At 49.2% G+C, this 24,738-nt stretch overlaps 1 protein-coding gene and 1 pseudogene across 2 annotated transcripts; one reads left to right on the forward strand and one right to left on the reverse strand.

Moving 5' to 3' along the window:
* Positions 1-802: 802 nt before the first annotated feature.
* On the reverse strand, positions 803-19,443 carry FAM89A (family with sequence similarity 89 member A). Of its 2 annotated transcripts, none has more exons than XM_059900298.1 (2): positions 18,558-18,867; positions 803-1,879 (listed from the first exon to the last, which is right to left on the reverse strand). In XM_059900298.1, exons 1-2 carry the CDS (start codon positions 18,828-18,830, stop codon positions 1,616-1,618), a joined length of 537 nt encoding a protein of 178 aa, XP_059756281.1. In that variant the 5' UTR covers positions 18,831-18,867; the 3' UTR covers positions 803-1,615. The 2 variants fall into 2 exon arrangements, 1 of the variants encoding a protein (XP_059756281.1); XR_009498014.1 differs by lacking the exon at positions 18,558-18,867 and adding an exon at positions 19,266-19,443 and having other exon boundaries at positions 1,792-1,879.
* LOC132351024 (short coiled-coil protein B-like) lies at positions 11,076-11,456 on the forward strand (annotated as a pseudogene).
* Positions 19,444-24,738: the final 5,295 nt, after the last annotated feature.

Here is a 24,738-nt window from a genome sequence, read left to right on the forward strand (position 1 = left end):
ACCGAGGACTTCCCTGGTGGTGCAGTGGTTAAGAATCCGCCTGCCAAGGCAGGGGACATGGGTTCGAGCCCTGGTCTGGGAAGATCCCACATGCCGCAGAGCAACTAAGCCCGGGTGCCACAACTACTGAGCCCGCGAGCCACAACTCCTGAAGCCTGCGCGCCTAGAGCCCATGCTCCACAACAGGAGAAGCCACTGCAGTGAGAAGCCGGTGCACCGCAACGAAGAGTAGCCCCCGCTCGCCTCAACTAGAGAAAGCCCACGCTCAGCAACGAAGACCCAGCGCAGCCAAAAATAAATAAATAAAATAAATTTTCCCCACCAAACAGTCACGCCACTTGCTGAAGGCAGTTTCCTGCCACCCCTCATTTTAACGGTGACTTTCAACATAGCAAATGAGCAGGAATGCTCTTCCTTCTCTGCATATCACCCCAATTCCTGACATGGCGTTGTGTACATAACAGGCTGTCAACATGCTGGTTCACGATGGTGAGTTTTACTTCCTCTCTCTGACTCCCAAAGAGGTGCTAATAAGCAACTACTGCACCAAAGGGAAGAAGAGAAGCACGGGGTCCAGAGTATTCAATGACTGAACAGCACTGATACCTAACTGTAAGCCGCAGTCTATTGATAAAACAACTCCAAGGATGAGCTAAGAGAGGAATAAAGCTTCTTTCAAATTCTTAATGGCAAGAAAACAAACTGCAATTTTCTTTCCGTAGTTGATCGGATTCAACGCATTCAAGTGACGAAAGTTGATGGTTCTTAATTCAGACCAAAATAATATCGATACACAACCACAGACAGTTTAGCATTTTATCCTCACTTTTAACCTACAAAGCGTAAAGTGTGCATAAAAGATTTTAATAAATACAGTAAGGCTTAAGGTGACGACCATTTTGAGTGGAAGAGTTTGCTTTCTCACATAGTAGCTGACATTCAGAATCTTTAAAACCTAAAACGTTCACCGCCTTGCCGTGAGTGATACAAAACACAGCTTGCTCCAGTGTTTTTCCCCACTTGAAGTATCTTTGTACTATCTGCCTTCCTCCCACATCTGCTGGACAAACAATGATACAAAAAATTTTGACAGGTTAAGAGAATGCAGTTCTCTTGATTGGTGTGACCTGAAATGTCTACTGTTTCAGTGACAAGCTTTTACTGAGTCACCTGGACCATGAGTAATGCAGCTTACAAATAAATAAAGCTCAACCCAGTGGCTTCAGAGCTCAGGAAACAGCAGGAAAGGCTGCCGAACACACCGAGGAAGGGCAGCAGGGAAGTGTTAGCTCTCTTACACTGTAAACTGCAGGCAAACCCTACCTGTGAGAAAGCGGCCAGCTACACACGGGTCCTCTCATCTCGCACAAAATACCCGAGAAGGTCTTCTCCAGGGACCCCCTCATTACGCTCTCCGTACAAATCCTTGGCCGCGGGGCCTCAACACCAGGCTGTGAGGAGATTGCTGAACGCCTCCAGGTCACCTCAGTAGAAAGGGGCCCCCGAAACGGCCCGAGGCCCCGCGCCCAGGCAGATCTCCCTGCCTGCAAACTAAACTGGCGGCACTGGTCCCACTGGCCCGGGGACGGCCCGCAGTGGGGGCGGAGAGGGCCCTTTAGATGGACTCCAGGATCCAGTCGCCGCTGCAGAGCGGGGAGACGGGCAGTGAGGGGTCCCTCGGGGATCTTCGCTCCCTCCCGTCGTGCAGGGGGTTCTGCTCCTGGAAATACTCCTCCTCCTCATCGAAGAAGCCGTTCTCCAGGGCGTACGTGCAGTCTGGGCCGGACGCTGCCTGACACGCCCCCTTGTATTCCTGGATGGACTCGTAGAGGCTGTACAGCTGGCAGAGCAAGGACATGTCCAGCTGTCGGAGGCCAACCTTGAGGGAAGGGGCAGGCGGGTAAAAAACGAGAAGTCAGCACTGGAGTGGCATCTCAGCTGTACCCTCAGCCAGCCGTCTGCCCGCGCCAGCACCTTCTATCCACGCGGCAAACGACGCAGAGCGTCACCTGAACGCTTCGGGTTTCCAGTTTGGAGAAAACCTTAACTACGTGATGCCCACGCCTCAGACGTTACTCAACATGTCAGGGAAGGATCACACCCGCAGGGTGGCGGGGGCCCCGGCACATCCTGCAGAGCAACAGCTTTGCACATTCTGGAAGCCCCGGCTGGCTTCACTTTGGACAGCAAGATTCAAGGGTGTCATTTCCTCTTGCCACCATCAGATTCAGAGAAGACCCACGTGTGCCTGCCCTGCTACGGCCGTCTCTCCTCCCTGGGGCAACAGTCTCCTTGCCACCGCCACTGGCTCACCGGTCAGTGTCACACACTGCCCCCTGGAGCGCCCGCCCTCCAACCAGCTCCGTCTCCAGGCTCACAAGTGGTCAGACTCCCTCTCCTCTGGACAAGAGGACATCTCCTCCTGAGATGGCTGTGGGATCACTCCCCAGAGCGGCCACCGAATCAGCCTAGTAAGCCCCGGGACCGCTACAGATTCTCCTGGGAACTATTTTCACAAGTGATGACAGAACCAAGAACATTTAAAAGTCACGTATTTGTTTACCTTCAGGTTCCTCCCTTCCCCGCGGCCCATCCCAGGGAAGAGAGCACAGTCAGGGACAGGTGATGCGTTGTTTCCAACAATCCCAAAGGGAGAAGGGTTAATTCACCTAGAAATGCAGCCTGGACCAGCGCATCTACACTTTCCTGTGCATGAGAACCACTTGGGGATCTTGCTAAGCCTGCAGATTCTGACTCAGGCCCCAGGCCTGAGGCCACTGGTGACGGGGACCCCGAGCAGAGCAGCTGGGTGGCAAACCTCACGGAGTCTCGAGGGGAGACACTCTAAACAAGACGCCACAAGACCTGCCTTCTGCTTCTCGGCCCTTGAGCAAGTCATTTATCATCTCTATGCCTTGCTTGATGACAAAATGGAATACTTTCTCTTAATCTATTGGGAGGATCAAATGAAATATCAACCATTTAAATAAACAGGAATCAAATGCCTCCTGTGTATCAAGCTCTAGGCTAAAGCAGTCACGATGCACGGGGAAGAGTACACAGAAAAACACAGAGAGTGTCAGAGGAATTAGTCTTTATAATTACCCAGCAGGGAGATTTTCTACACAAGGGAAGCTAGGGCCCAGTAAGGAGCGGTCACCTGGTGACAAGATTGGGTGATAAATTCCTGGTCACTCTTCACACCGCCAACCACTCCCAATCACCAGCCCTCCCTCCAGTATAGCCGAACAGACCACAGAAACGGAGCCGCTCGCACCGCCTTTGCATATTAGCCAAGACGTTCACAGGAAGACCCAGACGGAGAGGCAGGTCCTGTTCTTTCTGGAGCGTTTCCCATTATTCTAGAACTCCTTCCACCTAGAACTCCTAAAGAAGCTGTTCCCAGGAAGAGACCTCGCCACAAGCCGGGGGCGTGGCCTCCAGGCCCAGCTCCGGCACTTCCCATGGCTTTGTTGAGGCCCTTGCCCTCAACCTGTCAATAAATGGAGGCTTTGGGCCAGATAATCTGCAGCTACGCAAACACTGGGCTCTGTGTCCTAAACCACCGCTCCTTAGTCCTCAACGAATGGCGAGCGCCTGGGAGAAGACGTTTCCTAAAGGACAGACATGCCCCAAGGCATCCTACTCTCCAAAGCACACCTTGAACAGGGAAGGCAAACCAAGAGGTGACCGGGCGGCCACAATGTCCCACTGTCGGGACAAGACACCATCACTATTCCTAATGTGTGTGTGTGTGTGTGTGTGTGTGCACGCGCGCGAGTGCGCACACATGTACGTGTGTATGTCGGAAGAGTGGGTCCCTGACATTTGTGTTTTTAAAATTACGCAGATGATCCTGAAGTCCAGTTCTAGTGAAGAACCAGGGTTCTTGACGGGAGTATCCGTCTGCCTCTCCTGGGCCACGTGTAGGGACTGTCCTGGGCGTCCGGAACCGCAGGCCGGCAGGGGGCGCGGCGGCGCATCCGGGGCGCGGCTTGGCCCCGGGCGCCCGCCCGCCGGCCCGGATCCAAGCTGTGACAGCACCGCAGACCAAGTGTTCAGCTCCTGAAAAGAGCGGCAGCTGCTGCCACCCTTGTTTCCCTCTTCGCTGTTCTTTTCCACTCTGCTGGCCTGCAGGGTTTCAGCTTGGAAAGGAATGGCAGGGACCTCGGCGCTCTGGCCGGGGCAGCGCCCGCGTGCCGCCTCGTTCCTCCGCCCCCTGAGCCCTGATCCCGAGCGGGAGTCCCCGGCCCGGAGTGTGGGCGGCGTCGCCGGGGCGGCCACACCGGATGCACGCTCTCCCCGCCAGCCTGCTTTGTGGGAAGCAGTGGTAACTGCAGACTCTCAAGGAGGAAAGGCCCTCCCACGTCTTACTTCAAACCCCAACAAAGAGGACCTTGCAAACCAGTTCGTTCATTTCAAACCGACGTAATTATTCTTCATACCAAGTCAAACTCTGCGAGCCCTTTGATGCTAGGTGTCGCCGCTGCACATACAAATTGAGTTACTCTCTTTCTTCACCACCTTTTAAATCTTTGAGGATAATCTCTTTCCACCACCTTCACCCCCTAAACCACTTGCCTTCTCCGAGCTAATATCCTCAGTCCCTCCACTATTCGTGATGACTCTCTGTTCTATTAATCATCTAGTTCTTTCCTCTGGACTTTCCAAGCCTCCTCCACGGTATCCGGATCTGAATACAACAACCAAGCCACAAGGTTCAGACTTGGCAAATTCACATGGCCCCAACCTTCTCTAGGATTTTATACAGGGAACATAAACTTTAATAAAGGAAGTCACGCCTTCCACAGAGTACCACCAATATTTGCTCTGAAAGTCGCAGTAGACATTCATCCGGAATCCTGGAGATGCTTCCACTGGGTCACTCTGATACCAGTAGGGTTGGGGGAATCCCAAAACTGTAAGGGAAAAAGACAGAAGTAGCAGGGAGTGACATGCGACTGGCCCAGGTCTGTCACCCTGCTGGGCCACTGGAATGCAGGGGGCACAGGTGAATGCAGAAAACTAGGCTCTACAACCCCTGACAGGCTGCAGAGGCCCCGACTTCCCACGATGCCGTGCCACCCCCGAAGCGAGGTTCCAGGCTATTCTCTTTAGGTGCCGAGGTTCTCCAAGGCATTCCCAGGCCTACGTGGGAGACACACTAGGCTGGGAGTCGGATCATGACCTGGACCTTTCTGCACCGCGGCAGCCAGTGACTCACAAAGCTGCCTTGTCATCGGGCAGAAAGCTGGCCTAGAAACCAAGTCTGACCAGCCTAGGAATACAGCGCAGCCCTGTACATGCCTGTTACACAAGCCAACAGATGCCAAGCGTTTGGACTAACTGAACAGGATTACAGGGATTTAAAAGCAACACACGTGCACGCACACGCCCACACCCCACCCAGCTTCTCGGGACCTCCTTCTTCGGGTGCTAGATTCCACTTCCTCTGATTCACCAGCAATCCCCCAGATTAGCTAGGAGGACATGGGCTAAGTAGACAGGAAGCTAGGGACAACCGAGCTTCCTAGCCAGGACCCCTCTCCCCCAGCTGTGCTTGTTTAAACGTTTGCACTTGAACTTTCTAGACGTAAATTGAAAACCCCTAGGCAGCATGCCCTAATCTGGTCTGAAACTATGCTCCCCTGCACCTCACGCACTGTTCAGGTTGAGGCCCCTTCACCCCGAGTGTCCCCTGGCCGTCTCCAGCTACATCTGTTGAAGCCCAGCTCCAGGGTCTCCTCCACTCTTCAGACCTGGATGGGCTCAGCCACCCGTGCTCCTCGCTTTCCCTTGCCTTCTCTGCCTGTCTCATGGCATTTATCACTCTCTACCTTATGCTACGGGTACACACACGGTCTTCCTTCTCCTACTGTAGGAGGAGCCCAGGAGGCAGGGACCCATCTCCCCTTTGGGTCCCTCAGCACCCAGCGCAGAACCTTGCAGAGGAAGCTCGGATACTGGTTGCCTGAGGGAAAGCGCCTCGCTGTGGGGACCTCGATGCCCTCCCAGAGGACGCTTGGCAGCGTCCTGGCAGTGGGTCGCACTAGGATCTGCAGGCCCCTAGCTCCAAACCAAGGTCGCCCCGAGGAAAGCCACAGACCACGTGGTTCTCGCCACGTCATCAAAAAAGCACTCACCTCTTGCCTGACAGGAGAAGGCACAAAACCAAGATTCCTTCCTGAGCGCTCAATACAGAGCCAGCCATCTGCAGCTGGAAGACAAACTCATGACAGGCCAGAAAGCAGGCTCTCAACACTGACGCCAAGAGAACTCAACTGCAATTATGTTTTAGGACATGATGAAATCACCCATGAACAAGAACTTCTCATTCTTCCAGAAGAAAGTGAGGCGGCGGGGGGGGGGGGGGGGGGCGTGGGTGCTAAGCAGGGGAACATGCCCTCAGCAAGCCCACTAACCCTCACCACTGTCCACACCCTGCAAGCAGAAGCCTGTCACCTTACTGACGTGTTCCCACGTGTCCCTAAAGGACAGCTGCTCTCCTGATTCACAGCTGGATTCAGAAAATGCAGCTCTTATTTGAAAGCGCAGTTGAAAAATTCAGACAGGCTCGTTGTAGAAAAACACAGAATTCTAAGACCCTGCAATTTGCAGCCCCTTGTTCTAGACCTCTGAGACAATTCAGAATAAGCCACTCGCTTCCATCTCTTTAAACCGCTAGCATGATTCCGTCCTCTCTGTTCAGGCTTCCTGCCTCCTTCCTGAACTCTTCCCACGAGCAGAGCTCCCTGCACGTGGCCTGCTGCACACACAGGTGGCTCACCAATCCGCAACATCTCCAACGACGGGGCCGGACAATCCTGAACCACCCTCGCTCGCGACAGTTTCAAGAGTTCACGGTGGGCTGGCCCCATGGATACACCTCAGACAGGGTGGTGGTTCCCAGCTGGGTCTGGAGTCACCCAGCCTCTGGATATCTTTGGCGGGTGGTGTTGAGGAGGAAGTTCCTCCTGACTTTCAGATTGTAATAGAAACATTACCATTAGGGTACAAGGCCTAGAAGATGAAAGAAGACTTTCACGGGAGATTTATGTTGATTGAAAACAAAGCATCATGAAAAATTTTAAGATTTTCTCAGAAGTAAAAAATACATTTAAGAAAAACAGTCTGTTTTATTTAAGTAACTAAAAACAAAATTTGGGGTAATTCACCGGTGCAACTTCTTCCCAAACACAGCAGTGAGTAGGAAACAAGACAAACATACAAGGAAATGGCCTTATTTGTGCCCAGCTCCGTATAGGAGCCTGGGCCCAGGGGCGGGGGAAGCAGATCTGGTGCCAGCATGGGCAATGAGCTCTCTCCCCTGCCAATCCACTATCTCCTATCGCTGTGATTCCTCAGCCTAAGATGAAAAACACCCCACCTCACGTGGGGCGAGGGATGTATGGATCCAAAGTTAAGCTGTAGAATCAGGAACTACAGTACAGGGGGCCCCAAAATACGGGGACAGATGCAGAAAAAGTCTGTCGGGTGAAAGTTCAGTTCGGAACATAATGGATGATAGAAACTTGACTTAAGAAATTATGTTATAGCCATACAATAAAAACCAGATAGTCATTTAAAAGACAGAGCAGCTCTCGAAGTACTAGATTAGGACACTGACCAACACACACCATTAGGCAGGGAAGTTCAAGGTACAGAATAGTATGTTTAGTAGGATCTCACTTTATACATCTACGTACACACATGTGCAAGCTTTTGACTAGAAGAGAAAATTTCCGTTAGCAGAATTTACTTCTGGAAAGTGGGCTTGGATGTTCACGGCCTTCTGTACTGCTTAATTTTTTTTTCCAACAAGCATGTTACTCCTAATTTTAAAAACTAGTAATAATAGGGCTGCATGCTTGTAAAACCTTTCTGGAGGACTCACTGGCAATGTCTATCAAAAGCCTTAAAACATCACATAACTTTTTTTTTTTGGCTGCGTTGGGTCTTCGTTGCTGCGCGCGGTCTTTTCTCTAGTTGCGGCGAGCGGGGGCTACTCTTGGTTGTGGTGCGCGGGCTTCTCATTGCGGTGTCTTCTCTTGTTACGGAGCACGGGCTCTAGGCGCGCGGGCTTCAGTAGTTGTGGCACGTAGGCTCAGTAGTTGTGGCTCGTGGGCTCTAGAGCGCAGGCTCAGTAGTTGTGGCGCACGGTCTTAGTTGCTCCACGGCACGTGGAATCTTCCCGGACCAGGGCTCGAACCCGTGTCCCCCACATTGGCAGGCGGATTCTTAACCACTGCGCCACCAGGGAAGTCCCTCACGTAACTTTTAACCAGCTAACCAGTTCATTCCTGGGGACCGTGGAGTAGAAAATCTCAGCTGTACACAAATAGGTAATCCTCATCCTTGTTCTGTGAGGTAGGTGTGGATTCTGTTACGATGAGGAAACTGAAGCCCTGAAAGATGTAGGCCCTTCACTAACAGCAGGGGGCTGCAAGCAGGTGGTAGGACCCCAGCGTCCATGCCAGACCATCAGCTTGCCCTGCCTGCACAGACAACACTGGGAGATGCCACCACGTCAGCTGCAGCGCAGCAAGCTGCTGAGATCACAAGTGCCTTCTATTTGGGGCTTTTCTGAATTTTCCTGATTTTTTTTTTTTTTGAATCCAAAATTTATTTATTTATAGCTAAGTTAAAGATAAGCAAACAAATAAAAAATTGCTGAGGAATAAAAACAAATAAGTTGCCTATAAAAATTGCAAATATACATATGAAAAAGTTGCTCAATCCAGCTAGGTGACATGAGCATGCAAATTAAAATATCTATGAAATGATATCTCTAACCCATTATGTTGGCAAAAATCAAAAAGCTTAAGAATATAAACTATAGGTAAGTATGAAGAGAAGGATACAGCCATACAGCGCTGGTGGCTGTGGAACTTTATGCAGTCACTTTGAAGGGCAGTCTGGCAATATTTAAACATTCTAAATATACATATTGCATGACAACAATTCCTTTTAATTTTTCCTACACCAGAGAAACACTCATATGTACACCGAATGAAGCATGTACAGGACACTAATTTTAAACAACCCAATGAATTTTCCTGATTTTCTACTGTGAATATGTATTCATTCATAACAAGAGAATTTTTAAAGTTATCTTCTGAAAACGTAATGAATGAGTAAGCATATCCAATGAACAGCTTGTAAATTTATTTCGGACAAGACTTGGTAAATGCCCCCGGTTTAATGAGAGTGTCTAGTATGCATCCACAGGACTGGAATGCAATAAAGCAGTGACTAAGGGATCATAACCTGATTTCTGAATAAAGGACGTGTTGACAGAAGGACGCTGACCTGCATACTGTTTAGAAAAGGAAAGCCAAAGAGAACAGCTTCACTGGTGTTGATCTAATAGAGAAAAAGCTATGAACTCAGCAGCCGGAGCTGGAGAGAGCTGCCCCTGCAGGACCCCGAGCTTCCCGGCATGCTGTGATTCTGGGCTCCCTAAGCAGGCTTCCATCCGTCCCACGGCTCCTCCCCAGGGGGACGCACATCAGTCAGCCTCGTCTCCTGTTAACGCTGCAGCCCCACTGAGCTGAGGACCGCCTCGGAAGAGCCCTGGTGACTCAGAGACAGCAAACAGACCAGGTGCGTGGCCTCGCCAGGGATTAAGCCAGACCCAAAGCTCGGCCCACCTCTACACTTTCCCATAAACTCCTCGACCAGGAAGGGCAGTTTGAGTGGAGTTTTCTGCTTACACCGGAAGGCATCTGCACTGATGGATGGAGCCCATTCTGCAACTCAGCAGTTCTCATGATGACATTCTTGCTCATCTCTAACCTAAAGTAACGACAGTACCAGTGAAGCCCATTTCCTCTCGTTGTGTCCTAGGTAAAGATGAAGAAAAGCGATCAACCGTTGTCTTTAAGAAATGTCCTTGTACATTCCTTAACTCTCCCGATTACAAAAATAAAATATTCTAACTATTAAAAAGTCAACGGCTCATAATTATACAAAGAGTCTTCCGTAATTTCATGTTCTAAAGCAGCAATCTTCAAATGTTTTGGTCTTGGGACCCCTTTATACTCTTAAAATTATTGAGGGTCCCCAAGATCTCTTCTTTATGTGGGTTATACCTATCAATAGTTACCTTATTGGAAATTGAAACTGAGAAACTTTAATATTAATCCATTCAAAAACACTATACCCATTGTTAATATAAATAACATTTTTATAAATGAGATTTTGTAAATCTTTTTAATCTCTGGCTTATCTGCTCCGTACTTGATCCTTGTAACATGCTTTTTTTGGTTGAAATAAACCTGGCCTCACACAGATATGTAATTGGGAAAAAGAGGAGTATTTTAATCACCTTTCAGGTAATTGTGGCTATTCTTCTTTGACACTATCATTAAGGTGGCTCCAGTGTGGAATTTGAAACTATGCCAATGAGCTTTTCATACTGTTTCATTAAAACCCACCAGTCTCGCACTCTGAATGGATCTTTTAACCACGTGTCAAGCGTTGGTTGTGTGAAAAATGTGGAAAAATGATTCACTGAATTATTTAGCTCCTCGAAATATTGATACATTTTCTTAGGTACTATTTTGGAAAATCACATTTGTCAAGGTGACCACCACATAATTACGGACCCCTGAAAGGATTGGGGAACCCCAAGATGTCCTCAGACCATAATTTAAGAACCACTGTTCTTAACATATCCACTTGTAGCTGTTTAGCATGTGTCCCTCAAGACACCATGCATACACAAATGTATACATGTGCTGTTTTGTAACTTACTTTTCCATACCTTGAACACCTATGTTTATTTACTTAGTTACCACATTCTTTTCAACAACTATTCAGTATTCTATCACTGTTATATATTATTATTATAGAATACTACTATATATCACTGCAAAAGATATTCTTGTACAGTACTGTTATTCCCTTGTGTGACTATTTCTGTAAGATAAATTTATGAAAATGAAATTTCAGGGGAGAAGGCAGAGAAGGGGAATGGGATGCCTTCCTTCCAATCCTTCCCCAATCCTGGGGCCACAAACAGCAGACCATTCATCAAGGATCTGTGTCCAAGGCCTGAAAGTTCATTACTCAAGATGATGAATGCAAACATGTATGCAGTTGATGCTAAAAATCAGGTGGGACTAGAGGAAAAAACACGACTTACTAATGACACGTTGGAACTCAACACACATTTGAGGGTTAGCTTGAATTTTGTCATTTTCTTGAATGATATCCAACTAATTGAAATTGCCTCTCTGCAAGAGCAGATGCAGTTAAGGAAGACCATCTGAAGCTAAAAATCAGAAAACCAAGTTCTTGGACAATATACAGAAAACTTCATGTCAGCATCTAGTGTTTTCTAGACAACTGACATAAAAAGCAAGAGAACGTGGTTGGTGTCTGTTCTGTTTTACGGTGCTTACGGTGCCCGAACCCACACCATCACTATGATCATTCTCTTCAATCTTTGCTAATCTTTTAGGTAAAACATGATACCTTATTGTTTTAATTTGCATATCTGTGGTTACAAGGGATTTTAAACACCTTGCCGGTTCTCTTTACCTGCATGAACTTGGCTATTTTACTGCCAATCCTAAGTACAGCTGACAACCTAAGAATACACCAAACACCCTCCTTCCAAGTTTCTAGCCTCCATGTGTATTTTGGTAACCTTCCTTAGCCCCGCCTCCCCAGGCTGGGACAGGCCTGGCATCCCACACACGTTACCCCTCCCCTAGAGAGCGCCGATCAGAGGACACACACCCCGTCCACATCTCCAGTCAAGGACAGCACCTCCCTCCCCGAATACTTGAAGACAGGATTCTCTGACCTGCAAAACGAGGCCAGCCCATGGCTCTTTAGGGCCAATCAAGGAAGTGAACAGAGAGCGCTCATAAAAACGGAGAAGGCCACCTCTCTTAACGAATTTCTGTAGATCCACAAGGAAGGCTAAGGGTTTGTCTCTTGGGGGAGAATGAACATCTCTGTTATGTCTGTGGGGGAATGAGCCACAGGAAAGAAGGAGCAGCCTTTGTGAGCCCTGCCTACTTATCACTTGGAAACATCTGGAGAACGTGGGCAAGGAGTGAGATGAACAGGAGGCCAGGGCTCTGGAGAATAGCACTGGGCAAGAGGGGGCAAATATCTGACCTGGCCAGTCTCAGGGCTGGTTTCCTGCTCAGGGACTCTGTGATCTGTCCGTAAGGTTTCTTACCCAGTATCGTGAAAAATTTAGCTTCTCAAATTGGGTTCTGAAGTCCCTGTAGTGTTGAGGCAGGCAATGCAGGAGCAAAACTGCACAGCTTCTGACTGCTGCTGGGTGGGAGAAGCTGCCTGAGGGCCGTGGTCCTCTTCCTGAGCCCTCTCTGAACACCCTTGCCCGCGTGGCCTCGAAGATCTCCAGCAACGTCAGGCCCGGGCCCAGAGCGGGGAATGCTGATGGCCTGCAGGGTGCAGAAAGGCCTGGGCACTGGCTCTGTAAACGAAGAGGTACCCAAAGTGCCAACAACTGGGGCACTTTTAGAGCCACACTTAACAGATGAATGCCTTTAACCAAAAGGGGGAGAAAAAGCAGAAGGGCAGCGCTATTCGTGAGAGACTTATGAGTCAGGAAAAATGTGAATTTATAGTCTCTACAGGGAGGTAAAGTAATAGATAAAAGTTGAAAGTGGTATGAAAAAATCTTTCAATCCTTTACATCTTCAAATCTTAAGACTATAAGTATAATCTCACTTAGAGATAACCTTGAAAGGGAATGAAACCAGGCCAATGACGCCATAGACACAAGTCTGCTTTCACACGCACGAACTATCATATAGACTTTTAGCTTTTGCTTTTATTGGGTGGATACTGGGATGAGACAGGTATTACACATGGTAAGAATGGCCTAAAATCTTTAAGAACTACTGTAGACAGCCAAATTTCTGATGAACAAAGTCCAAGAATAGCAAACTTACACCCTTCTTCCTTTTCTGCTCCCAGTCTTGTGCGTTAAGTGGTTCTGCAACAAGCAGGTATAGCTGTGCAAGGGTCCTCAGGGGCACTAAGCACACTGCATTAGGGAGGACCTGCCCCCGTGCCCACGTTATTCTATGACAGAGCAAACGTCTTCTACAGGCACCATAATGACCCATAAAAACATGAGGGGAAAAGAATTATACTACTATTGCCAAACGGATCCTTTACGGCATTTAATCTCATTTTCCCAATAAGGGACCTGTAGCCTAAAATAATGAAGAGGCTTGCCCAACTTATAGCACATAGTTTAATAACAGGTTTCAAGCTCTTGATGCCCGGCTCATGAGCTTCCCAGCTCTCAAAGAGCTTGTTAAAAATGCAGATTCTGCCTCTCCCCCATTCTGATTCTGCTGGTATAGGAAGGGGCCCAGGAATCTGCATTTTTAGCAAGCACCACAGGGGACTCTCGGGCTGCTGGTCCATTTGAGGAACACCAAGATAAGCCATACTGGTGAGAAGACCAGTGGAAACACAAAGACAATACTAAGGGCCAGCGGCCATCCCCAGTCACCTCTGACCAAGGTCAATCAAGAATGCTACATTGGGAGCTAATGCGCTTATTCCAGATGGCATTTCACAGGCCTGGCTCGAGATTGGACCTCCAACCAGAAACCCATTTAAAGACTCAAACCTCCTGAGACCCTAGTTTCATGTGTAGGATGAGGACCGAACTCTGCGGGGATTTGGACTATTCAGGCTCATGCCTGTCTCCTAGAATACAGTTCACTGGACAAGCTCGTTAGGCCTTTAGCTGTTGTCTCAACTGAAGTGCGGGAAAGATAAGTGTTGCTGCTCTCAGGAATCAAATCCTTTTTCTCAGATCAAATTCTTCACCCAAACCATTGCAGTTCTGGAACTCGAAAGTTCTGTGCAGGTGACTTCCTCCCACTCACGCACAAGTGGGTGGCCAAAGCAACTGTTGGACACTTTGAAGAAAAAAAGAAAAAAATGAGGCAAAGAGTCTTCAAAGCTACTAGAACGTGCTGCTGGTTTGAGGAGCGGAACCCAAGAAGACACGGACCCCGTGTCTCTGAGGAGAGACACGGCCATCTCCCAGCCCCACGGCTGAGGCTCTCGTTGTGTCTCTCCGCTTCCATGGGACGTTTTTGAGGACCTAAGCTTGACGGGCTAACCCCACAGGGCTGCTGGCCAGTGGTCTCTGAAGAACCCTGCAAGGAAAGGTGTGTGCCAGGTCCCTGGGGACCCTGAGAGTCACCTGTCTCCTTCAACCACACGCAAGGATTTGAAACGCCAACCAAGATCTTCTGAGCCAAGCTAGCCTGTCAGCGTGGCAGATGAAAATCTTTTAAACTATGGGGCCCTTGAGGGCAAAGTATTCTTATCCAGAAAAAGGTCTGCGGTAGACATCTAGTATTTTGGCTGTCCAACAGCTGCCCCCTGCTCCATTTCTGCAAATTGTTCTTTCTTTGAGGGATGCCCAGCCCCGAACCCCATCCACATGGTCATACCATCTTAGTAAAATACCATCCTGCCCTCGGTCACCGATAGCTGGCCCAGGCTGGCCAGACCCCGCCAAGCTGGACCCACTGGCATCCTTCCACACAGTATTTTCAAAGTGGCAGTAAGAAGCGTGGCTAAGGGACTTCCCTGGTGGCGCAGTGGATAAGACTCCGCACTCCCAGCGCAGGGGGCCCGGGTCCGATCCCTGGACGGAGAACTAGATTCCAGCATGCATGCCACAACTAAGAGTTTGCATGCCACAACTAAGGAGTCCATGTGCCACAACTAAGGAGCCGGCGAGCCGCAACTAAGGAGCCCTGTATCTGCAACTAAGACCCGGCGCAACCAAATAAATAAATAAATAAATATTTTGAAACAAAGAAGCATGGCTGAAACTGGGAGTGTGGACACTGTTGGCAACCACATTCCAAAATGTAGGGGAAAATTTTTTTTACATAAAAACGAGGGGAAAGAAGAATACAGTGGCTTTCCTGGGTTCCCCATCAACCCTGGTTCTAGTCTGTCTCTGTACACACGCAGCCCTACAAGGTTCTCCTTTTGCAAGAGTTGGTTCAAACTGAGTCTCTATTACTAATACAGAGTCTTCAGACATGAAAAAATGACCAGTGGTCTAAACTACAGCAATCATATTGCTGCAAAGAGGTCCACCTCTACCAGATGTTATAAGCTCCTTAACACCTAGATAATTCCTATTCACCTCTGTATCCTCCACAACACTTTATAACTAGCAGACACCTGGTCAACATCTGTTGAATATGATCCAAAAATATTCTCTGATGTTGGAAAACAAACAAACAAACAACAACCTCAGCTTCTTGTTTTAAAGGACTTTTTCAGGTCTAAACAGCAATAAGCATCTGTGTGACCCTCGCGGCTCTCCAAATGAGCTCGCTAGGGGAGGGGAAGGGAACTCACAGGAGCACAGAATTTCAGAGTTACCCTGTTACGAGGACAGGAAACCAGCACCCTCAGAGCAGAGCAGGGCGTCGCCAGTCATGGGACAGAACCTCTGCCCACACGGGCGCCCCTGGACACCAGCTTCCCCAGGTTCTGCCCTCACCGTCCATCCATCAGTTATCTCCAGGCCAGACTCTGCCAGCCTCCAGCTCCACATTCTGAAATGTTTAACATACTCTTTCTGCTGATGTAATGGCAAACCACCTTTCCCCATAAGCAGCCACTCCGCCTGACTCCCCTAGTGCTGTGATGAACCCCACTTTCCCAATGATGGATTATCAAGGTTATTACTGCCATATAATGGCACACTATGGAGTGAGAGAAGACATTATAGTATACATTGACCTAGAAAATATTTGTAATATGTGCCCCCCAAAAGCAGTAAAATGCAGTGATTAAACAGGGTCTTGGAGCCGGACACAACTGGTTGAGTTACTTAAATTCTGAGTCATATTTTTAAAAATAGAGACTTTCAGTACCTATCTTGTGGAGAAGTTATAAAATTCAAATAAGACGATGTAAGGAAAGCATTTACATCGTGCCTATTGGGAGATATACCCAGATATTAACAGTGATTATCTCCAGGTGCTAGGACTGTAATTTTTCATTGTTTTGCTTAGCTGCACTTTCCATTAAAACACTTAAGTCATCTCTGGTCCCTCAGCATCACTATCCCTGACTCCTAACATTGTATCAGCAATTCCTGCAGATTCTGCTTCAGAGAAGTAGCTCCCATTTGATTCTTGTTTCCCATTCCCGGGTCCCCATGCTGCCGGAAGCCCTCACCTGCCCCGACCATACCTCTAGCATCTGCCAGGCCCAGCTCTCCCTCCTCAGCACCCTGCTATCACATCAACGCTTCAAAGCCAGCTCTCCTGCTTAACCCGTGCCTTTGCTACCTGAGGCTTTCCGCAACCCACCTGGCCCCGGCCCCCGGCCCCTCGCAGCTGCAATGCCCACCCCTGTGCTATTCCAATGGGAGGGCCCTTCGGGCCGGCTGTGCTGCTAGTCTCCTATCACCCTCTCTCTTCTTAAAATGCAGCCACCTTCTGAGGCCTTCCGCACTACTGCTGCTGGAAGCTGGCCCTCTTTCTGTGCTGGCACAGGACTGTTTCAAAAGGAACTAATTTCATTCTGCCAGGACTTCTAGTTAGGTCCCTTGACACAGATCTGACCTCAGGCCTTCAGAGTCAATAGATCAACACAAACTACTAGGCAGGTAATTCAGGCACGAACTCTCCATTCTGATCTTGCAAGGCCCCCCAGTGGGAACCTCAGTTTGAGGTGACCACTCAGACCCCACTGCCCTAGGTTAGTAAATCTCAAAAAGCCAAAAAACCAGAGTACTTCGAAAGACCTTGTGACATTTCTTGGAAGGGACCTGTCAAGGCCTGTAGCCATATTTTGTCTTTATCTCAGCTAAATATCAGACAGACTTAAGATGGCTGTTTATTTTCCTTGTGCTTCAGATAGTTAGGCTTTGAGAGAGCTCTGGTCCAAGGCATAATGAGAAGGCTGTGCCTATACTTCAGTTGCACCAGGAGGGACCTAGAAAAACACTTTCGGGAAGGGCATGTTTACTCCCACTTGGGAGTATGTGAGACTCCAAGGCACTTTTACAAAGCAGAGAGAGCTTCACAACAGGAAAAAACCTCTCTGAGGTTTTCCTGTCTCTGTTCTGGTAACTTAACCAGAATGGGTCTTCCTATTTCACCCCCGTATTTATGCTGCATCCAAGTTCAGGCTGTAAACATACTCGGTGTAGATTTATCTAATTAAAACACAGCTTACCAGTTGTGCAATGCTGGTGTTGATTGATGTTTATTAATAAATTTAAAACAGTTGGCTTAGAATTTAAGTCATTCTGTAAGAAGCTTAGAAAAATCTTTTCGGAGAGAACTGGAAATCACTTCAGTGGCAGCCACAGAGTGGGAAGACGATATCTAACTGATTAAAAGGTGTTAAGGCTGTTTTTCTAGATTTAATTCTTAGTTTGCAGAACAGATATGCTCCTGAAAAAACGCATAAATTGAATTTTTCTAAACAATATCTTAATGCACTCGATGCATATTTAAAGGATTCCTATTATAAATTTTTTGGCAATTTTATTCTTGGGGGAAAAGCAGTTTTCATATATCAGATTTCCTTAATAAAGTATTTACCTGTGCCAGGAGAGGGGGAAAACCTGCACTAGGTAAAAGGAATGGGCAAATTCTAAAAAGAGAGAGGGTGGCCAGGGGAAGGTGCTCAGGGGCCCTGCAGGAGGGTTAGAGGGAGGAAGTTTTTCTGTTCTCTTCTAGGCTGGCCTAAGCCTGGAGAAGGCTGGAGAAAGGCTCCCTGCCACCCAAATCCCTGCCCTTGAGCTGCTTCTGGCGTCACCCTAAGTCGTGCGTCCTGGTCCACAAACACCTAACATACTTCCCAACGACTGCGAAAAACCAAGCCCCATTGTTTGGAGCCCGGACACAACCTGAAGAACCTGCACGGGCTTCACCCAGATGGCGAGGATGCCACCGCCCCACTCCTCTCCAGCGCGCTCGGGGTGTCGGCGCACCGCGCGGACACGGTCAGGGCGAGCGGCGGTTTTCACGGCCATCTGTGGGCCGGAGCCGCTCCGCCGTAATCCAATTCTGCACGCGGCGCCTCGGGCGCGGGGGAGGGGCGAGGGCTGTTCCCATCTGCCGTCTACACTCGCAAGGACAAAAAGCTGTTCCTCTTCAGCGCAGGAAAACACAATCGCACACAGCTCTCAACCCCTCGCGTGCACCGATGGCCGCTCCCCGACCCGGGAGGTCTGCCGCCCTCTGGGGAGGGGTGACCAGCCGCCCCCGGCCCTAGGCCAAGCGCCAGCCCCACGCCGCGCCTCCCGGGTCTCTAAGCCAGCTGGGGCCGGACTAGGGGAGCCCGGTCTCCAAAAAGCTGCCTTTTGAGAGGGGTACCCTCCCAGCGCGAGGGTCCAGTCGCGGGCACAGAGCGGACAGTGTCCCTCTTTCGGCGCCGGCGCTTGGGGCAAAAGAGCCGGAGACGGGCGGGTGTCGCGGGGACTTCCGGCGAACTTTCCCGGGACGGCGAGCTGGCAGGGGAAGGACCCCCCGCCCCAGCCCGCGGACCTCCCTTACCATCTCCTTGCGCAGCAGGGCCAGCGCGGCGTCCAGATTGGGAGGCTTGGCGGGCAGCGCCGCGGCCCGCGCCCCGCCGCCGCCAGCGCCCCCGCGGCTCAGCTCGTCCTGGATGCGCGACTTCTGCGCGTACAGCCGCTCCAGGTGCCTCCAGCCCCCCGACGCGCCGCCGCCCGACGCCGAGTGCAGCAGCCCGCTCAGGCTCTTGGGCAGCGGGGGCAGCCCGTCCACCCGCAGCCCGCGCACCGAGCCGGCTGCCCCGGGCCCGCTCATCCCGCTCGGCCAGACCGCTAGCCCGCAAGTCCTCCTCCGCCGCCGCCGCCGCCGCCGCCGCCTGGGGCCCAGGCTCCCCGGCCCGCCCCCTTCCCGGCGGCGCCCCGCCCACTTCCCCTCCCCGCCGCGCTGCCCCCGCCCCTCGCCCCGCCCCTCCCCTCCCCGCGTCCCCGCCCCTCCCCTCCCCGCGTCCCCGCCCCACGCCCTCGCCCCCTTGGCGCCCCACCTCCCGGGCTCTCCTACGGCCCCGCCCACTTAGCACCCACCCGACCCCCAGCGCTTCGGCGCTCACTCCCGCGTCCCAGTTCACCGTGGACCCCTACCCCGTACCCCCCGCGCCCACCCCCACCGCTGCGCCCATCCCCGGCGCAACCTTGTGCACCTCCCGAGACTCCCGCCTCACCCCCGCGCCCTCCTCGCGCGATCGAGCCCTACCCGGGCTGCCCCACTCCCGGCGAGGTGGGCTCCGCCACCAGCCCCCAAAGCTGCTTGTCAGTACTGATGGGGGAGGGTCACCTCAGACGCCACCCGACGAGGCGGGCTAGTGCGGGGAGTCGGGGTACAGAGGCTCCCCCTCGGGCCGGGCAGGACGTCGGGGAGGTTTGGCCGTCACCGTCCCCGGAAGCCAGGATCCACCTGGCGGCGTCCGCGCTGACCGAGGGGGGGAGCAGGCGGGGCTCTGGAGTCACTAGTTCACTCCAGGGCGCGCTGGCCTGCTCAGTAAATGGCAACGTCCAGCCGTGCCCACAGCAGCCAAGAAGAGCTCCAGGTCCACTTTGGGAACTTCAAAATGCGAACGAACACGTCTCTCAGCCTGGCTGTGAACGCGAGGGTCGTTCTAAACGGAAATAGCAGAGTGGAGAACGGGATTATCGCTCAGAAACTATTCATCAACTCTGAGGCGAAAATAAACACGATTCACACCTCAGAGAGGGAGAGAAAAGAGAGAGAGAAGCAGGCTCTACCCTTTGGAGGAAGAATAAAAATGACAGATGTTATAACCAGATTAGAGACAGAAAAGGTAAAAACAGAAGTTAGGGACCGATTTGCAGAGACAACCTCATTGCAGATTAAAAACTACTGCAGTATATAGAGAGTGGATAAATGTAATGCGCATTGATCGTTGGTTTTCATTATAAAAGGGACTTAATTGTTCTAAATGCATTCAATAGGATCACAGTTATAAAGTGTTCTGAGCGCTTCAGGCATTCAACATAAAAGAGCCCTGCACTTTTGGGGGGGTTTTCCCCTTTAATCTACCACCCCCCTTAAAGCCCTCTCCAGAATCAATGTTTGTAACATTGGCAGATATTCTCGCTGGACCCTTGCAACTGGGTGAGAGCAACATGGAGAAGCCCCAGTGCAAGCAGGGTGATTCAAGGGTATCAGGAAAGCTTCCCACCCTACCCAGTGCCCAGAATTTTCCTCCTCATCACCGTGCCTCACCTTCCACTAATTGCCTAGTTACATTTCCGGATTTCAGGGATTCATTCATTCACCTATTTAAACAGTGGGTGTCTGGGAGAGTTACAGATTTGCTGGTGCCAGGACTAAGGGAGAGGAAGAGATGGGACATTTGATCTTTGGTTCACACCCTGGCATGAATTCCTTTAATTTGGGGTGTCAGGTTGCTGTCTGTCCTGCAGTAGCTAGCAGAAGTCACTGAAGTGAGGTGTTTGGAGGTTCGGTTATGTGATGGTACAATAAGAAAAGAAATAATTTCAAAGTATCTGGGCACTGAACTCATTTGAAAGCACGTACTTGAGAGAATTACGGATGGCAAGAAGGAAAGAGGCTTGGGGCCAGCGGGATAGCAGCATGAGATCCCTGATGCCAGGACGAGAGAGACAGTTTACATGATGCAAACCCTACAATATTAAAGGCAGTTTCTGTGTTCAGGTATATACTCAACGAGATGAACACATTGAAATTGTCCCCTTTATATCAACAAACAACATCCAGTGTGAATAGTAGAAATTTCTACAGAATTTCTGTGGTACTGATTAAGACTTTATTTGTATAAACCCAAAACATAATTAGGCAAGAACCCACCAAATATTTTGACACCCATGGGGCATGTCAGATAGTACCTGCTTATTCAAATGCAAATATAAGATACCTTTTAAGGTTCATGCTTATATCAGGAATGAAGTAATTTTTTAAAACTTCTGAAAATATGTGTTTTTGCTTTAATTCAAGTCTGAAACACCAGCATTCTGACCTCAAACCAGAATGAACCCCAGCCATCTCCTATGCAGCTAAATCAGTCTTTTTTTTTTTTTCTCTTTTGTTTTGTTTGTTCACAGGCTCTTGGAATTCAGAAAATACAGACTTTTTTTTTTTTTTTTTTGTCACACCGCGCGGCATGTGGGCTCTCAGTTCCCTGACCAGGGATCGAACCCACAACACCCGCACTGGAATGCGCAGAGTCTTAACCACTGGACCGCCAGGGAAGTCCCAGAAAATACAGACTTTTAATTCAGTGCTCTAGTTGTTAACCCACACCTCTTTCTAGACTTTTCTGTAGGTCTAGGTCCAGGACCTGGGCCTGGGAGCACTGACCTCACATCTGCTGACACTCAGTGGATCTCAGCTTTGTTTCCCAGCCTTTTCAGCCAGGAGCTCAGAGTGAACTTTCAAAGACTCACCAAGAGGCATTCTCATCTCCCTCCCGCCTGTCCTTCCACTAATCCAGCCACTTCTTCATCCCAACTCTAATCCCTACCCACTTGGTGTGTGCTTTCTGGAACATCACAGAGTCCTTTTGTGCTTTTTTATAATTCTAAAAGTTTAATAACTTAGGTTGTGGATAGAACAGAAGGGACCTGAAAAAAACATTAAAATTTCGATTGAGCTTTCTTTTTAGAGCTGATGACCTTAAATTCTGCTAACCAGAGAGAAATTTGTCTTCTTGTCCGTGGTAAACATTTTTCACTTGTGTCAAGACCTAAAATTAGAATACTTTGAGAGCAATTGTGCAATGTATTTAGCCTCGATTTTAGCAAATGTATTCATTTCAAGATGTAATTTCTTATGTTTCTGTCATTTTTAAACAAGTTATAAATTCAAAAGTGTACACAAAGCCTTTCAAAGATCTTTACATGCAACTCTGTAGACACTAAGTGGAACTAAGAACTTAGCATGTAATCACAGATTATTCTTCTTCCTTTTTTTTTCCCCCAGGAGAAGGAAGGATTTATTACTTGCAGCAAGTAAGGAGAGCACTGCAGATCTTTCCCAAAGCATCGTCTCCGTGGAGTCTTTCATATAGTTTTTATATATGAGAAAACTATATGAAAGAATCTTGTAACCTCAACAATATTTTGTTGAGTCAGGGACAAGGGCAAGGCTTTTTTTTTTTTTTTTTTCTATTTTTGGCTGTGTTGGGTCTTCGTTTCTGTACGAGGGCTTTCTCTAGTTGCGGCAAGTAGGGGCCACTCTTCATCGCGGTGCGCGGGCCTCTCACTATCGCGGCTTCTCTTGTTGCGGAGCACAGGCTCCAGACGCGCAGGCTCAGTAGTTGTGGCTCACGGGCCTAGTTGCTCCGCGGCATGTGGGATCTTCCCAGACCAGGGCTCGAACCCGTGTCCCCTGCATTGGCAGGCAGATTCTCAACCATTGCGCCACCAGGGAAGCCCCTAGGGGCAAGGCTTTTTGTAGCTGCCATAGCACCTGACACAATGCTAGGCACCTAGGGGTATTAAAAAAAATTTTTTAAAGAATGTATCATTAGATGTAACTTGTTGAGTACCTACTGTGTGTAAACCACAGTGCTAAGCTCTGTGATGAACATAAAGATGGGTGAGGTTCACTCCATGACTTCAAGTCATTTACAGTCTATCAGGGGAGATGACATTGTCATAGAAGTAGAAAGCAAACACTGGCAGTCCCAGCAGGGAAAGATTCTTCGTGGGGATTCAGAAAACGTATACCAGGAGCGTGTTCATTTAAATTGGGCTTGAAGGGTAAGTAGACTTTCGGTAAGTGAAGACAGACCAGGGAGGGATGGGAAGAGTCCTAGTTGGTTAGAAGGTGGGTTACATTTGGGAGACAAAGGGCAGAGAGGTGAGAACCATGGCTCTGACCTTAGACCAGGGAGGGTTTCAGAATGCACGCTCAGAAGTTTGGACTCTATTTCTTAGGCAGGGGAAGCTATTGAGCATTTTAAAGCAACACAGCCTGAGCCTTAGAAGATCATTCTGGCACTTGCATATCCATCAGGTTGCAGGTGGAAGCAGAGGTTAGAGGCAGGGAGAGTAGTTGAGAGGCGAATGCATCTTTGAATTGAGAGGAAATGAAGGCCTGAATTAGGTGGCGGAAAGCAAAGGATAGGAAACCGAAAACTAGCACTTGATAGATTTCGCATATATTTTTCTCATTTGACCTACACAACCTCTGGGAGGTGAGTATTAGAGTTCCATCTGACGAATGAGGAATAAGGTAGCTGACTTGCCTAGGTTTTGCTCATCTCGTAAATGATGGGACCTTGCCAAAGGCCACTGTCTTCTTACCGGGGAGATGCCAGAGGCAGAATCCGAGGTGCTGTTTGGGTGTGTAAAGGCTGGACCAGAGTGGGCATTTAGAGGTGATGGTTGAAACACTTGAAATGGAAGAGATCACAGAGAGAGCACCTCTCAACCAGCTTTTGGAAACACTGTCACTCACTAGCCCGTTGAAGTTAAAAAAAAAAAGAAGAAAAAAATGCCAAAGAGAGTGCAAAAACCTAAAAAATGCAGTAAATGAATTAGAACATTTGGGAAAAATCCGCCACAAACTTGATTTTCTGAAGTGCAAGGTGAAGCATCTAGCCGAGGGGCTTAACCAGACAATAATGTGCCCTTCAGAGACGAGAAGGGACATTCATCAAATCTAGTGGGAGAGGAGAGGGAGAAGTGGGTAGAGAACTAGAGTAGTGTGTGTGAGAAATCCAGGCAAGAGGTGACTGAGAAATAGAGGGGAAGGGACTTCCCTGGTGGTCCAGGGGTTAAGAATCCGCCTTCCAATGCAGGGGACACGGGTTTGATCCCTGGTCAGGGAGCTAAGATCCCACATGCAGTAGGGCCAGTAAGCCCACGCACCACAGCTACTGAGCCCGCACGCCACAACTAGAGAGACGCCCACGTGCCACAACGAAAGACCCTGCATGCCACAACTAAGACCTGATGCAGCCAAAAAAAAAAAAAAAAAGATGGGCAAGTGAGTGGGAGGGGGGAAAAAAAGCATAAATACAAGGGAAAAATGCTTCATTTCTCTCTTCCTGCCTCCCTCCCTCCCCCTCTTCCATCCTTCTTTGCCCTTTGATCTACTTTGTGCCAGGCAGTGAGCCAGGCTCAGAGATACAAATAAGTCACTCTGCGATAATGAATGAAATGCTTTTAAGAAGATGGTAATTATTTTTGTTAATGGGGTCCCATCCTCTCCGTGAACATCTGAAATGATCGGGGGTCACACTTGATGAAACCTGTCCATTCAACTTGCAGACCTTTCTAACTTTTAGAAATAATTTTCCTCCTTGGTGGCAATTTTAAAAGCCCTTTTACGTCCATGATCTCATTTATCTCCACAGGAGTCTTTACTTAGTCAAAAATATGCCCCCAACTATTAGAATCCTGGTTCTGCTCAGGCGCTACTCCTTGGGGTGGTTGGCACAGCTGCTTTTCGTCCCACTCCTCTGGGATATTCCTACTTCCCGTTAAACATCCTGAGGGCCTCCAGCTCACCTTTTGTGAAGACAATGGTTTTGAATTCTTTGCCCCCTTAATCAGTCTCCTCCAGACACATACAGTTTGTCAGCATTTTTCTTGGAAGGTAGTGTCCATATGAAAGTGAAAAATTCCAGATGTGTTGGACAAGTTCTAAAAAGCACTGGACTATTTCCTACATTTTACCATTGGCTTACTTCTTTTGA

The sequence above is a fragment of the Balaenoptera ricei genome, chromosome 16 (assembly GCF_028023285.1).
Source record: "Balaenoptera ricei isolate mBalRic1 chromosome 16, mBalRic1.hap2, whole genome shotgun sequence".
Lineage (NCBI taxonomy): Eukaryota > Metazoa > Chordata > Mammalia > Artiodactyla > Balaenopteridae > Balaenoptera > Balaenoptera ricei.